This window comes from Protopterus annectens, chromosome 8.part0 (assembly GCF_019279795.1).
Source record: "Protopterus annectens isolate FY-2018-M chromosome 8.part0, PAN1.0, whole genome shotgun sequence".
NCBI lineage: Eukaryota > Metazoa > Chordata > Ceratodontiformes > Protopteridae > Protopterus > Protopterus annectens.
Window position 1 is genome coordinate 1,324,104,789 of NC_056741.1, and position 16,627 is coordinate 1,324,121,415.

The following is a 16,627-nucleotide window of genomic DNA, read 5'->3' on the forward strand; positions in this document are numbered from 1 at the left end:
AGCACACTGATGACTTCTTCCAAAGTTTAACAAGTACTAATATCAGCAAACCACCAGAACTGTGGTTGAGATGTGTTTTCTGCATTTTACATTTTCAACTGGAACTTCATTATAAATTTGAGGCCTCTTATTAATGTGTAAAAGAGACTGACTGAAGGTCAGGTGTAGCATTTTAAATTATTAAATGGCACTTTTGATACTCTGATGAAGAATTAGCTCATAAGGTTAGAACATCTAGTCCCTTCCAGATTGTTATAACATATTTTGCCAACTTTCTGATTATGTTCCAGCTTATTTCATGCAGAATGAGTAAATGCTTCCACAGTTTTTATTGTGTGTTGGCAGACTGTTCAAAACACTTCTCTGTGCTTTCTCCATCATGCCGTAAAAGAAATAGAAAGTAGGTAGTGTACAATTTCTTCTTTAACCCCACCATCACTAAAAAGAAATACGCTATTCATGCATTTATTTATATATCATCGTCAACCAGGATATTCAATTTGGCTAAAAAGACCCTTTTCGGTGGAGACCCAGGAAGAAAAACTCCAACATACAGCGCAGTTATGAACACAGTAATAAACTGTGCTTAAAAACAGAAAGCACATTAAAACGTGTGTGTGTGTGTGTGTGTGTGTGTGTGTGTGTGTGTGTGTGTGTGTGTGTGTGTGTGTGTGTGTGTGTAGATATATATCTATCTATATATATATATATATATATATAAATACACATATACATGTAAATACACACATATGTCTACATACAAACATATACATAGGCAATCACTACTGACAGGAGATCTGTAGCTGACCCCTTTTTAAGAATATCACAGCTACTAATACACTTAGTCTGTAGCTTTGTGGTAGCAGCCCAGAGCCTATCTATACAGGAACAAACATAGGCATACAAGCTGAATCTGTGGCAGAGGCTCTAACATACATACTTTTACCATAAATTCTTTCCGATATTCACTTCCCAACACCTACCAATTGGTGATACTTGCTTCCCTTAACTGCTGAATGTATCAGTTCATAGCTCCACTTCTGACGTCACTGCTGTCACATGCTACACCTTCCCATGTTCTCTGTTCAACAGAAATCCAGGATGCCCATATGCAGTGCCATCAACCAATATTCAGGAATGGACACTGGTAATTTAAAACCTGCATGTAGCGTGTGTATGCATGCACACAAGATTTAGATGTCACCAAACTTCTAGCTCTTGCAGGAATAGCGTGTCACACTGGTACCATCTGACAGAGAAGTGGGAAGTGGTAAACCAAAAATTTCACAAGGTATTGTGCCAAACTCAGGTCACTGGTGCCAAAATCCAGCTGCTGTATAAGCAAACTGACACCACAATGGCATATACATCTTTAAAATTTCTAAACCACTCTATATCATAAGTTATCAATGTGGGATCTTTGCAAACGAAAAGTGTAGTTCACAAATATCAAATGAAAGACAGTACTGCTGGCTTAACCTTTAATGGACTAAATGATGAATAGCAACATATTCACACATACTAAATGTGAGAGTCTTGCTGCAAATACTGAAAAAAGAATAGAAACTGAAATCCTGTCCTAGGGCTCATTTAACTGTGTTTATTGGGCAAAGCCCATTCACAAAAGGGCATGTGAAGAAAGGCTCCAAGGTAAAACGTGTATTTAAACACAGACATGGCAATACCCACCAGCAATGTACTGGAACACTTAAAAGACACAGTAAACATGACTCACTATCACAAGACTTATTTGGTGCTGCACTGGGAACCTAGTTTGCTATTTATTTTTAAACAACTGCTGCACAACCTTTCGCCCAGTACTAGGGCTGTTTTTGCAGTTTAACAAGCATGTTGATATGGCACAGTTCGGCCACAAGAGAGCACTCTTATCATTCCAACTGCTTTATTATGCTGCTGTCTTAGAAAAATAAATATTTTTTAATTTAATTTCTTTCAGCTACGAGTACTAAATATTAATGAACAATTATATGCACTGCTAGAATTACACAAAAATTAAGGACCTATTTTAAAATGACACTGAAAGTGAAGATTACTCAAATCTCAGCTTGGAAGTAAATCTAATTACGAGTGCTGAACTTGGAAATAAATAAGTCTTTCTACTGTGTGCTTCTTAAAGCATAGCAATTATCTAAGATTAATATACAGTGAGATACACCTGAAAGCACTACAAAAAAAGGACCAACAGCCATAACAGTTCAGTCTAATTTCCAAAGGCATCTAGATCCATAGAAATGATGTCTTAATTCCCCTTTACTCATATCTTATCAGATCCATTACAAAATATTATGCACCTTTTGTTATGCATTTATCTAAGCATATCACACAATTTGACAGACCTCAAAGATTCATAACTAAAAAGATCAATGGCCTCAAAAATCTTAGTTATCAGGAGAGATTGGCAGCTCTTTCAGTGTACTCAATCTCTGACGGTCTCCTCCGTGGAGATCTATGTCTACCATTTTATGCCATTTAAGATCCAACCTTATTTTATGCCATGTAAGATCCAACCTTATTTGATCTCCTGTTCCTTCACAGAACTAATGGTACATCAAATACTCAGTTAAAGAAACTAAACTTCTATCAGCAGGCAAATAAGAGACGTTGGTGTGACAGATTCATATCACAATTTACCCCTCACCTCTGGAACAAACTTCCGGTACATGGCAAACACAGTAGCATCCTTGCCACTTTCAAGGTAAACCTAGATAATTGGAATGGCTGCCTCAAATTCTTTCCAAATCTTTCTTGTCTTTACTTCCTTGAGCCTAGAGGGACATTCTGAATAGGTTTTTTGGCTAGGTTTGAAATGGTCTGCAGACCGACTGCCTAGTACTTACTTATGAACCTAGGAGTTAGGTTCCCACTACTTAGGTGCAGTTTTTGTCTGACATTTTTATGGAACACAGATGGCTGTTCTATTAGTCATTATCTGTTAGTGTTCTAGCTAGTTTCACGACAGCTGTACAATGTATATGCTTTCTGGGATGGTATAAAGTAGCAGTGCAAGTCATACTGAGTGAACACAAGATTTACAAAAAAACATGTCAAGAATAAATGCATCAATGGAAGAAAGTAAGACACAACCTGAAAGTGAAGGGCAGTTAGATCCTGGCAAGTTTACAGACAGATGACTAGTGAGTGACAGGGTGAAAGATGCTTAGAAATGTACCTAAATCTGGAGAACACCTTTCAACCTTCTAAATGCAAAAAATCTGGCCAAAGCCAAAAATAATGGCTGGGACAAAGGCCCAAAAATACAGAGAAATTTTAAATACTGCACTTATAAACTTAGAAAGTTGCCAGAACAACAGGTTATGCATTAGCATGCATTTTATGAAGAATATGAAATCTGAAATTCAAGTTTCTGTTACTATTTAGTGACTTCAGTCCTCAAAGACTTGCAAGAAAAACATTTTTTGACAAAAAAGAACAAAAATATGAGGCAAAAATTTGTACATTCTGCGAAAACCTGGACAGTTGAGAGGTATGACCTGGAGCTTTCTTTAGTTTCCTTTGGTAGAGACAGCTACTCCCGTACATTGTATATTTCATCAGTTGTAGGATACATTACATTTGCTGATGGCAGAATGTGCACATCTAATCTACCCTTTAACTGGGTTTAACATCAAACTGCTCTCCAACTCTTCCTTCCTATTACAGGCTCATATGTACTTACTAGGCTATTGATCTGTGAGGATCTTAAGACTAGTCTTATATTTCCATGGTAGTTTTTACCCATAATATTGTGTCCTATCTCTACCTGTCCCATATCCTCCCGAATGCCTCTGTGGCTTTGGTTATGCTTACCAATTATTACGTTTTGCAAACTGCTTAGGGTTAAGCACTGCAAAAGAACTGACTGACTGATGTCCATTCAATGGGTCTACAACTCTACCTGTGAAGTACTTTCAGAGCTCCTGTGCCTCCTTCCTTCACCCTTTGTCCTTCAAGTCCAGGATGACCCTGTTACATCTCCTTGATGTAATCCTGTGGACCAATATTAAGTTCCTACTGTCTATTCAGTTCTCAGGTGAGAAGATCATAAGCTTCTTTGGCCATATCTTTTCCACCATATCCCCCAGATCATTTGGGTAGCTTTTTGATTCCTTTCAGCAGTCTGCTGTCCCTTTCCTTACATGCTCTCCAAAACTGCATCAGTATTCAAGGTTTGTCCTGAACTAGGTTCTGTACAGTGGGATTGGACGGTGCAGTGGTAGCATTGTCGCCTCACAGCAGAAGGTTCTCCGGTTCGATTCTCAGCTGGAGATCCTTCTGTGTGGAGTCTGCATGTCCTCCCTGCATTCGTGTGGGCTTTCTCTGGGTACTCTGGTTTCCTCCCACATTACAAAGACGTTTCTCCCCTGGCCCCCACTGAAAATCAGCTTCATTCCAAGTCAGACTTTTCCGATAAACAAATAATAAATAAAATAAATTACTTCTTTGCTCATGGAATCTATCCCCTGAAAAATACACTTCAGCATTTTATCTGCTGCGGACACTACCCTTTCAATCTACTTCCGGTGGTCCAGTTCATTGTGTTAACAATTCGGATCTTGCTGCATTGTCAACAGTACCATTCCCCCACCTAATACTTCACTCGAGGGTATCTCTTTACCCAAGTACAGTATTTTGTATTTGTCTGCAGTGAACCTCAACTAACCACTTGTCTGCCGATTTGGTCATCCTTTTCTCAATTCCCACACCCCAATTCTCCACTGCTAGAGCTACTGCTGCACCAAAGATGGGGTTAATCCTGGTCTCTACTTCCTCAGCTATGTCTATGACAGACACAGAATATAGTACCCCTCCACTTCCCAATTCTTAAACCTGACAGAACGTGGAAGTTACAAACAAAGGCAGGCTCAAACAGCAGAGAAGCAATTTGACAGAAGAATAATTTAGACATCATCTGTACAACTTAGAAAAATGTTGCAATACCAACAGAATCCAAGAGCCATCTGTATCTAGCGGTCTCCTGCTGTGTCACACTGAGAATATTTCCCTTTTAGCCAGATATGATTTCGTAATATTATGCCTTCTGGTCTCTTGCAGTATGGAGACCTCTGGAGACTGAAAAAGAAACAGTGGTACTAAAACATGAAATCTTCTTCACTGTGAATCACAGATCCTTGATGATGATAAGCTGGTAGAATATAAGGGGAAATCAGGGCTATGGGATTTTGGGTCACGTGAACTACTTGAAAAAACATGCCTGGGTAGGCCAATGTGAAAACGTCAAAATAAGATTTGAGAAATAAGCATAAAACAGAGCTGGATTCCAGTGAAGAAAAATGCCTCCGTTATTCAGACTTGTGAGCAAGGCAAACAAGAAGGGAAATCTGACAGTTGGTGATTGTTTGAATTTGCAAACATAGATCTATCTACCTTCTGTGTCTACTACTTGCCAGCAATTTCAATGAAGGCCTGAAATTCAAATTTAATTGTTTAAAACCTAAACATTTATGTAATACAATTGAAAACATTAGAACAATAAAATTAAATGGCCAAGGGGCTAGTGTAATAACTCAAATGCATAGGAATAATACTAGGGCATAAGATATCTAGACATATACACCTTTGCGTAGACACAATTACTAAGATAGTGCTCACCTCCCAAATCAAGTAAGGCCATACCAACCTTTTTTGTCCAATCTCTATTTGTGCAAATTTTGCCACAGCCCTTCTCAAATGATCTCCTACTGTATTTCATTCATATAGACTACTTTGAGATGGCTTATCAGACTGATGTTCAGGTCCCAAAGCTAAACTGCTAGCCTACAAAGGGGCATAAAATCTACCCCCCCCCCCGACACACACACATGCTTTCTATGTACCACATTTCGGTTGTATTGTCCTTTAGTACTTGCAGGGTCTCCAGTCTAACCACTGACCTGAAGGCACATATGATGATAGTTATCTTCTGTCTTTTATTCTCCTGCTGTTGACCTTTCCGGACTATTTGCATGCAGTGTTAGATGGAGTATGTGATCCTCATGCATCAGTGCTTTGTTTGAATCTGACATAAATATGATGAATGTGGTATTTATGTATAATATCGTCTTCTAAAGCACAGGAACAGAGAACTTCCTCCACAAAAGTCTAGTTGAGCTGGTCCTAAAGACTTCTGAAGTACTTCTGAGGCTTCCTCACATGTACTTTTGTATAGGATTGCAACAGCATTTCATTTATCAGGTGGTCACACTGAAGTCTTAAGAAAAAAATAGCCATTACCAGTACCTTTCCTTGAGGACGAAATACAGTGTAGGTCTACAACTGCTATCTAAATCAGTCTCGACAAAAGCCTCAGCCATAGAAACTCAAACCTGACATGGCCTTAAAGGCTGCTGCTCCCACCAAAGGAAACCAGAACTGGAACCATTTCCACATCCAAGCCATCAACATCAGGCAACATTGGCCCTACAGATGGGAGGGGACAAGTGGCAGTGGAAGCAAAAATTTCCTGTCAAGAACAGAAAGGCTCCAAGCAAAACACAAAAGGGACCCAAAATCCACAGATAGACATCTGGTTAGGATTCAGCTGTAGAACCAGAGAAATCTGCCACTAGCAGGCCACATCTATAAGGCATCCTGGATAGGGCAACCCACTGCCAGAGTCCCATACAAGAGATACACAGGTGATCTCCTCTTTACAGGTTTTGGCCTCCACAGGCTAACAAATAAGCTCTGTAAACTGCTGGTGCTCAAAAGGCCACCTCCACCAGATTGGGAGGGGGGGGGGGGTCAACTCAAATATAATGTTGACTACATCACCATGAAGAGCCCTCTGAAGTGCGAGGAGGACTACCCCAAGCAAGAAGAGATGCAAAGATCCACAAGGGGAGGAAGGGAGACCCAAACAGAAAGAATGGTGAAATGCCTGTCCTGGTCTGAATGGAATAGGAGCCCTTACAGCCTCCACGTCTCATTTGGTGGTAGGAGTCTGGGCCTGATCTGCAGATCCATCAATATTACAGTCGCAAGGGAGACAGGAAAAGATTGAATCAGTGAAAGAGTAGAACAGCTGAGCTGGACAAGCCCTCACATGTTAATCCCAAAAGGGTAGATCCTCCAGATGGAACACTAAGGATATGCCCCATGGAGGGAAGGCCAGTCAAGGACCCTTAAGGAATTCCCAGCTGGCAGAGATTGCTTGTTACTGTCCCTGGTGTCTACAAGGTTATGTCATCTTCCTGGAAGAGTGAGAGCATAGGTGGCTAAGGGTGTAGACCCCCCCCAATCCCCAGTGGACAGAGAGCCTTGCCCACTAGCAAAAAAGGTTTTCAGCAGTGATGGCTACACCCACCTAAAATGCCCACTACTGCCAAACTGGAAATTAACATAGGTCACTCAGCTCATCTCTCAAGGAGTACAGTCTAAAGTATGCCATCCTACACAGGGATATCACTATCTGCCACCTTTCTGACCACAGTTCCTCCATGGCCAAAAAGCAGTGGATCACATGGGCTTCTACACTACAGCTTCAGACTGGGTCAAGAGGAGATAATCCCTGATCCCATACTGAGGGAAGATCTTGGAAGCACCCAGCACTGACATCAACAGGACAGATTACAACTGAATAGGTAAGATGTGTAACTTGAGGGTCCTAAACCCCATCAAGACAGAATAGTACATCTTCTTGACAGACCCATTCTTCTCACAGGGCACCTTGACCACCAGATTGGGATGGAATGAGGATAATCAACCCAGACCACACAGAAATCAGCCTTGGAGCACTTTGATAAAGCATCACTCTAATATGCCAAGGGTCAATAAAAGACAACAGCCCTCTAGAAGTTGCTGCAATAAAGACACATCCAAGCCTCTAAGACAGCTCCCACAAAAGTTGGCTATACACATCTGAAGAAGTAACAAGCATACTTGATACTTCACATAGCTGGTGATATAAACAAGGTTTTCCAAGAACACATATACATCTACCACACACACTGTCTACACGCATAAACCATCTTATGCTGAGGCACTAAAAAGCAATCTTCCCAAACCACAAAGACCTCCAAAGACTGCAAATAGGAATGTCTACCGTCAGCAATCTCTAAAGCATGCATAAGAAGCAACACCAAACAATGCACATAAACCTACACCCAATGGACTCCCAAAAACAGAGCCGATAAGGCAAGCAATTTACCCTGGACCCTTGCCATAGAGGACTCCACTGTGTGCAACACAGATGCCACACTCCCTGAAATGGACAAACAGAAGATTACAGTCAGTTGCTAATCAGAAGCCAGGACATGTCAAGTTAAACATGCACTCAAGTCACTGCACCACGGGTACCAGTACGATTCTATCATAGCCCATGTGGGAGTAAATGACCTGAGACATACCTCTCTGGATTTTAAGAAGAGAGACATTATGGACCTCTCTAAATATGTCTGAGATCGGTACGTGCCATGCACTGAACAGTATTCTACCTTCACCACGGATGACGCCACAGTATGAACAAAAAATGATTGACTTTAACAACTGCCAAAGATGGCCTGCACCTATCTCCCAGAGCTTCTGGATTTTGGCTAAAATTTTATCCACTTGCCTTTTTTAGGCAATGTCAAAGTCATATACCTACCGACATAGCAAACTAAACCCAAAGGAACCTTAAGGTGTTACTGCTCAAAGCTAGGAGCCTTAAAAAAGAACTCCCCAAACTCTACACCCAACAAGCTCCGCACATGCAGAATACAGACACGCACATGCAGAATACAGACATCTGTGCCATTACCGAGACATGGTTTAAAGCTGCAAAAAGCACTACGGCAGTGTAAGGTGATAGTGTCTTCCACACATTTAGATCATCAAGCAAACAGACATGGACTGAAGGTGGAAGTGTTTTGATCTAAATTAGCAACAAATATACCTCAAGGTTAGTTCAACAGGATGATACCCTGGATTTTATCCATGTGCATATCAACTTAAGAGTCCTTTACCATATCTTTGCAAGCTATAGGTCACCGTCTATGTCTTAAGAATCCCACAGCTCTCATCTAAACCTACCAGAGACACTTTCCATCCAAACAATCACTCTATTCATGACAGACATTAACTATCCCTCTACAGACTAGGAAACATACACTACCTCCAACTTGCAGGCACAACATTTCCTGGGCTTTATTAACACAAATGCCCTTGATCAGTTAGTGCACACTTCAACCAGAGGTTCAAACATAGTAGACCTAGTTCTCACCAATATGGGAGAACGCTGCACCCATCCCCCCTTACATCCTCACTAGTGAGGTTGAATCACAAAGCTGTCTCACTCAAAATAAAAAATCAGGTTACAAAACCCAGTAAAACCTGTTAAAGTTATAAAGGATTCTAAAGCAAACTACATCCTATTAAGTGACAATTTGTCAAAATTCAATGACCTGCCCAACCCATAGTTTACAACAGCTTAAGTAAGTCCAAAACATACCTCAAAAACAAATCACAAAAGGAAAAAAAGTCATGGCCAAAGTCAGAAACAGCAACTGTCATAATGACAAGAACTCACTAATAAAACTAAAGAGGAAACTAAGAGGACTAATTAAATCCAACAAGGCCAATTATGAGGTCAAGATAGCTTCTCAAGCTAAACACAACTACAAGGTCTCATAAAGCTATGTCTGAATCCTCAAAGGTAACACACAACAGTGTGCAGAACTGGTAGTAAATGGTACCACTTTCACTGATCGGAGTGACATAGTGAATCTACACCATCTAGCCCACCGCACCCCTTGTGAAAATCCGTACTAGCATAACCCCCCAATTATCAGCTGGGAGCAGGTCATAGCAATGCTCACTATGGTTAAATACACAGAATCAATAGGGCCTGCCAATATCCTACGTTGCCTTTTAAATAACCTGAAACATAACCTAGCAGGACAACTTAAGCAACTTTTCAACTACAGGCTAAAAACAGGCTAAGTACTAAGCATACAGAAGATGGCAATGGTTATCCTCCCTTCACAAGGGTGGATTATCAAATGACCCCAGAAACTACAGACCCATTAGCCTGACTAGTCTAATATGCAAAGCTAGGGAATGAATTATCATGGAAATGATCAACAAAAACACTGGCAATCTACAGACACTGGACCTATCAGTTTGGTTTTGTCAAAGAAAGGTCAAGCCTACTTAACCTGGTAAACTTCTATCAGAAGGTAACCAAGGCAATGGATGAAAGGGAAAAACAGTGAGTACTTTCTACCTAGACCTGGCTATGGAATTTGACACAACAGCCCACTCGGGTATTGTGGACAAATTTGCTAAACTAGGAATAAATCTCTACACAACTCACAAGATTGCCAGTTGGCTCAATGACGGGTCCTATGAAGTCAGGACTGGCAAGACCACATCTACCAAGAGGCAGGTCACCAAGCGAGTACCACATGGCTTCGTTTTGGGCATGCTGCTGTTTGGCACCTACTTCTCAGAGGTCAAGGTTAATGTCAAAAGCCTCTGATTCATCAAGTTCATAGATGACTGCAAATTTGGAGTGATCATAAATTCTCCCCTTGACACTAATAACCTGCAAGAGGGTCTAACACAGACAAATAACTGGTGCCAAAGCCAAAGATTGAAACTCAATGCAAAAAATGTATTACAGTTCCTTTGGGGAAAATATCTACCCAGGTAAATTACTCCACTGATAAGACATCTCTAAGAGTTGATACTGTAGTTAGAGATCTCGGAACATATGTAATCTGGCCTTTGACCAACACATTGTGAAGGTAGTAAGAAAGTCATTCTATGTCACCCAACTTATAAGTACGGGCATGACATAAAGGTCCAAGGATGTTATAGTACCACTCTACTCAACCCTTATCAGACTCCTCATGGAGTACAATGCCTACTTCGGCATGTACCTGACCAGGCATATGAAATAGCTGGAATGCCCATAGAGGTTCCTCACCAACACAATCTAGGGTATTAACACACTGTCTTATACAGATGGTCTCTCAACAACCTGTAGCAGACCAAATACAGAGACAGGTCTCTAAAGCAATCTGTGTTTGGCATATAAACCTTCCTTAGATCCAGCCTTGATGGAGCTTTTGCACATCTGCAAAATGAACAGAATCAGAAACACCAGATCCAGGGATATGAGCTTCACTTGCAACATAAATAGAACATGCTGATGCGACAGATATGTGACTCAAACAATCTCCATGCCCTGGAATAGATTACCCCTCCATGTGAAGCACAATCCAACCACAACCCTATTCAAATGTAATCTTGACCACTGTATGGGAAATCACAAATTTATCCCTGGGCTGGCCCCCATGTCTCTTACAGACAGAGGCAGACAGTCAACATACTCTGCCACAAAACTTTTTACCACCCTACGAACAAACATACCTTCCTCCAGTTAAGACACACACGTTACAAGAGGATGTGACTCAGCTGGGTTATGTGATGAGCACTATAAAGAACCCAGTGACTGTTATCCTAATATATACACACACACACATACACTAAAGTGTGACTAACCCAGTAAAACAAAGGATAAATAAAAGTAAGATAAAACTGTCTAAATAAAAATGGAGCGAAATATGACTTACTCAATTTTCTCCAAGCTTGAATGATTTCTGGCAACTTCAATCAGTTCCAGGGCTGCACTATCGCTGATGGAGTTAAAAGCCAGGTTGAGTTCCTTAAGATGTTGGTTTTTACCAATATGAGATGTGAGAACTCGAACTCCTTCATCTCCAAGCGATGTATGAAGCAACGACAGGTGAGAAAGTGTCTCATTGCCAGCTATTCCCTCAGCTAAGTGCTGAACTCCAATATTACTGATGGGATTACCACACAGACTAAGTAAAAAAGAAAAAAAAAAACTAAACATGTTGGAAATTAAATCAAGATCAGCATTCTCGGAATGTAACTAATATACAATATAACTGATAAGACTGTCACAAAAACTGGATTAAAGAACAAAAAAGATTTCTGAACTTGAGGAGTAAATCAAGTTTATCTTGCTATGAACACGGCTAATCGTGAAACATACACATCCAGTAGAAGACAGGGGTTTCAGCCTGATAAGATGATGATGCAGAAGCCATTATGGACTGTTACACCATCAGGACTAACACAGAATTATATACAAAAATTCCTGATGGGATTCTTGTGAACTTTATTATACATGTACTCGTGTCTAAGTCAATCTCATGAATAAGTTGAGGGGCAAATTTGGTATTAAAATCCCATGAAAATCCACTGATCACTGAAAAGGGTTGGAGCTAAAACTAATAAGAGACAGTAAAACATAACAGTCAGTTTTACTGATACTTCACTTAACTGCAACAGTTTAAAAACAGCATTGTATTAGTCGTGATCCATCTCCATCTGCTAAACTGCATACAATTAAAAGAATGCATGAAAGTCATTAAAATAAATTATTACGTGACAACACCTTTTATTTTTCTGTTTTAATGACTGCCATGCGTTACAGAAACTTTACCTAACGTGAACTGGTTAAAAAGTACTGTACTGGTAGTAATCCTTGCCCCATCTGTTAAGCTGCACACAGTTAAGGAAGTGTCGAGTACACTGGGATAGTCATAAAGCATAAAAATAATGGAAGTTTTAATTTAATACTTTATGTTTTAATGACTATTATGTCTTACTGACACAACCATATGCACTTTAACAGACATGGTTAGTGATCGCTAACTACTACAAATGTTTTATGCAATGTCTTTGAGTATTTGCGGCAGTTTTACAGATGACAGACACTAAACTAAAGTACTAAGACAGAAATTTATTTTCATGTTTTATACACAGTCATACCTTAGACTGAGGTGGTGGTGCTGCGGTAGCATTGTCGCCTCATAGTTAGACATTGTCTTGTTCGATTCTCAGCTAGAGCATCTTCTGTGTGGAGACATGCGTGAATGGGCGTACCTTTGTTGAAGGTTGTGCGTCAGGGTTGGCAACTCGGCATGTAAAAATCTACTGCCAATCATTAGCGGACCGGAGTTCCGCTGTGGTGACCCCTAACCAGGAAAAGCCAAAAGACACAACAACAACAACAACATACACAGTCATATCTTACCAATTCTTGAATATAACTGTACAAAATAGTAACATTTACAACAAAACAGTAACATTTAACTGAAGAACTGTTAGCAATCCCTACACATTTGTTAAACTGCATATAATTCAGAGTTAGGGTGGCATGACAGTCATTAAATCATAAAAATAAACTTTTTCCCACTTAACATGTTTTAATGACAGTCAAGCTGCAACAGCACTGTATACCATTTTATCCATAAATAAATCAACTTGATTTTTGAAAGCCAATTTTTGGCATAAATTTCTCAACTTACAGACGAGTGTGTATGGCTCTTCAAATAAGAAAACAAAAATTACCTAAATGCCTTCTACTGGTTGAAGCTGGACTGTACCACAGTATTGCTGCTGCTTTAGAGTATGCAGCTGTGATCAGTGTTCCTACATGGTAGATCCTTGTTTTCTGATGCTACTACAGAGTTTCTTCTACAGGTTCATAGGTAGGTACTAGGCTACAGGCCCAAAGGCATTTATAAGCCTAGCCAGAATGTGTTGGCTTTCGCTGCCCCCTTAGATTAGTTCCCTGTGCCTCTGTCCAGCACAGCCATTGAAGTGATCGCCGGGGTAAACTTTGTTTCCCATTCACTCAACAAGGCTTCTCTTGAAGACTTTTAGTGAGGAGCTCTGCCTAATGTAGATTGGAATCTTGTTCCAGAGCATGGGAAGTCTCTGGGAGAGGAATCTATCCCTCCAGCATGTCCTATTTATTGTTGTGGTGAGGTTTAGATCCCTAGATCGTGTGGCTCGAGGGGATATGGTTTTCTTTAGGTGGAGCATGTCCTTCAATTCTGGGTTGGACATGGCCTTGTATGTCAGGCAGAGATCATCTCTGAGTAGGCGGTATGCAACCGAGTACAGCTGGAGTTTCTTCAGTCGAGCTGCATAGGGCATCTGTTTGAGGCCAGTGATTCTCTTGGTGAGGTACTTCTGCGGTCTTTACAGCTGTAGCAGGTGTCTTGTAAGGTACATCCCAAATGGGGCATTGTATGATGGGTCTGATGAGTGATGTGTAGAAGGGCACAATGACCTCTTTCGATCTTTGGATGCAAACCCTTTTGTGATTAGGTGGGCCACATACAAGGATTTTTACCACTTTGGCAATGTAATTATCAAAGGAGAGATTACTATCTACTTGGGTCCCCAGATCCGTCTTCCGTATTTAGGGGGCTACCACCTATGCGGTAGTTTGTGGGTACTTTGTTTTTTCCAAAGGGGATGACTATGCATTTTCTGGCATTTAGGTTGTGGCCATGGTTTTGACACCAGGTATCTGTCTCAGTGAGACCCTTTTGGAGGATGTCTGTGTCAGCCGGAGAGTCCATTATAGCCCCTAGTTTGCAGTCGTCTGTGAACTTGTTCAGCATTAGTCCTCCTGTGCTTGCCTGTACATCTGAGAAGTATATGCTGAACAGGAGGGGGTCCTAGGACTGAGCCCTGGGGAACACCATTTGTAACCGGTTTAGAGTCAGACCTAGCTCCCGCAACTCTTACCATGTGGGTTCTGTCCGTGAGCCAGTTGGCAACCCATCTCGTGATGTAGGGGTTTATGTTCAGGCTGGTGAGCTTGTCTATAATGCTAGAATGGGGAATGGTGTTGAAGGCCTTTGCGAGGTCTAGGTAGGCTGTGTGGAACACTTTTCCCTCGTCTATAGCCTAGGTAACTGTCTCAAAGAAGTCCGCCAGGTTTAGGAGGCATGATCTGCCCTTAAAGCCGAACTGAGCAGGGTCCAGTGTTTGGAGATTCCCAATGTCTCTGTTAATGAGATCTATGATGATGCGCTCCCATAGCCTTGCAGACCAAGCTAGTCAGGCTTATAAGGCGATAGTTCTCGGGGTCTGTTGTGGCGCAGAATAACCATTGCTGTGCGCCACTCTATGGGCATGCAGCCTGTGGAGAGGCTGAATTTGAACAGTGTGTTTAGGTGAGAGGTTAGTTAATTTTTGAGCTCGTGTAGGATGCAGTCTGGGACACCGTCCGGTCCCATTGCTGTGTTTTTGGTTTTGGAGAGGTCTGTTTTTACCTGAATGGCTGTGATTTCAGGGGCGCTACATTCTTCTGGTATGGTTATGCGCCCTTTTGGGAAGTGAGAGGGTGGTGAAGTTTGCACTCAACCTGTCTGCCAGGATGTTGGCAATATCAGTCGGTTCAGTGTATTTTGTACCATTCTGCACTAACTCAGAGCAGATCTGAGAATTGCCACTTAGATTTGTGACATAGCTAAAGAATGTCTTGTGGTTATCCTTGGAGTCCTTGGCAATTTCTCTTTTGAAGCTTGCCTTGGATGATTTTATGAGGGATCATAGTTTCTTGCTGATACTGATCAGGGATGTCTTCCCTTCTAGGGATTTTACTCTTCTGTACTAGTTTCCTCCTTCTATTGTATAGATTGTTTATGGCAGGGGTCCACCAGACTGGTTTCCTTTTCTTGGAGGAGTGAGTCTTGGTTTTGCTTGGGATAGCACGATCCATGCATTCTTGTAGGTGCCCATAAAGTACATTAGTAAAGAATTTTGCAGCTTGGGCAGCATTATCCTTTAGCATGGGGGATTTGAAACTTTTCACCTCGGTCTTAAGTAATGTGAGGTTTGCTTTTGAAAAGTTTTTCACCGTGGTTTCTTTGACCATGGGTGGGGGCGGAATGTGGATATCCAGAGTGATTAGTTTATGGTCAGATCTAACCAGTGAGGGCTTGACCTCCGGTGTGGAACACTGGTCGCCCATGTTGGTGATGACTAGGTCCAATATGTTGTCACCTCTGGTGGGGGTTTTGACCAGTTGATCCAGGGCGTTTGAGTTTATAAATTCTACGAAATGTTGGGCAAGGGAGTTAGTACTTGAGTAGTTCTCCCAGTTAATGTTTGAGTAATTGAAATTACCCAATATCAGGGTGTTTGGTAGGACCTTTATGTTTCCCAGTGTTTCCAGAAATGCAGAATGGGGGTCCTGGGACATGGTGGGTGATCTGTAGCAAGCTACAATTTGAATGGCAGTTCTGCCCGTTGTTAGTTGCACATGGATGATCTCTGAAGCATTGTGCTGTGCCACTAACATGGAGGTGTGGGTATCCTTGATGAATATGGATACACCCCCACCTTTTGTATTTCGGTCCGGGTTTTGCGGCCGAAATGTACGGCATGAGTTGTAGCCTGGTAGTGCTGCGGTGCTATCTGGAGCCTTAAACCAGGTTTCTGTTACTGCACATATATTGATTTTCTCCATACTGAGGAGTACCTCGAGTGCGTGCATTTTGAGGTTTAGACTTCTGACACCGAGTAGCATTACCCTCGTTTTTTGTTACTTGTGCTACTTACGACAGTGGGTTTGTCTTTTGAGCCTTGCCTAAAAAAGGCACTATGGGGGTGGCAAGAGCCTTGGCCAGTATTCGAAAACCTAAGGGTGTCAGGTGCAAGCCATCTCTAGTGAAGCAGCATGGCTTGTCAAGCATGTCATCCCAGGCTGACAGACACTGGATCCCCTTTGAATGACACCAGAAGCTTAGCCAATTGTTGAAATTAATAATTTTTTCTTTACACCGTGGTA

The 16,627-nt window shown here is 41.4% G+C and overlaps 1 protein-coding gene across 4 annotated transcripts in view; it reads right to left on the minus strand.

The window, feature by feature from the left end:
* NLRX1 (NLR family member X1) overlaps positions 1-16,627 on the minus strand; it is a 498,840-nt gene that overhangs the window by 41,464 nt on the left and 440,749 nt on the right. For all 4 annotated transcript variants that reach the window (XM_044080859.1, XM_044080860.1, XM_044080861.1 and 1 more), the window contains one exon: positions 11,577-11,828. In XM_044080859.1, coding sequence (XP_043936794.1) covers positions 11,577-11,828 — 252 coding nt within the window. The remainder of the gene's footprint in view (positions 1-11,576; positions 11,829-16,627) is intronic.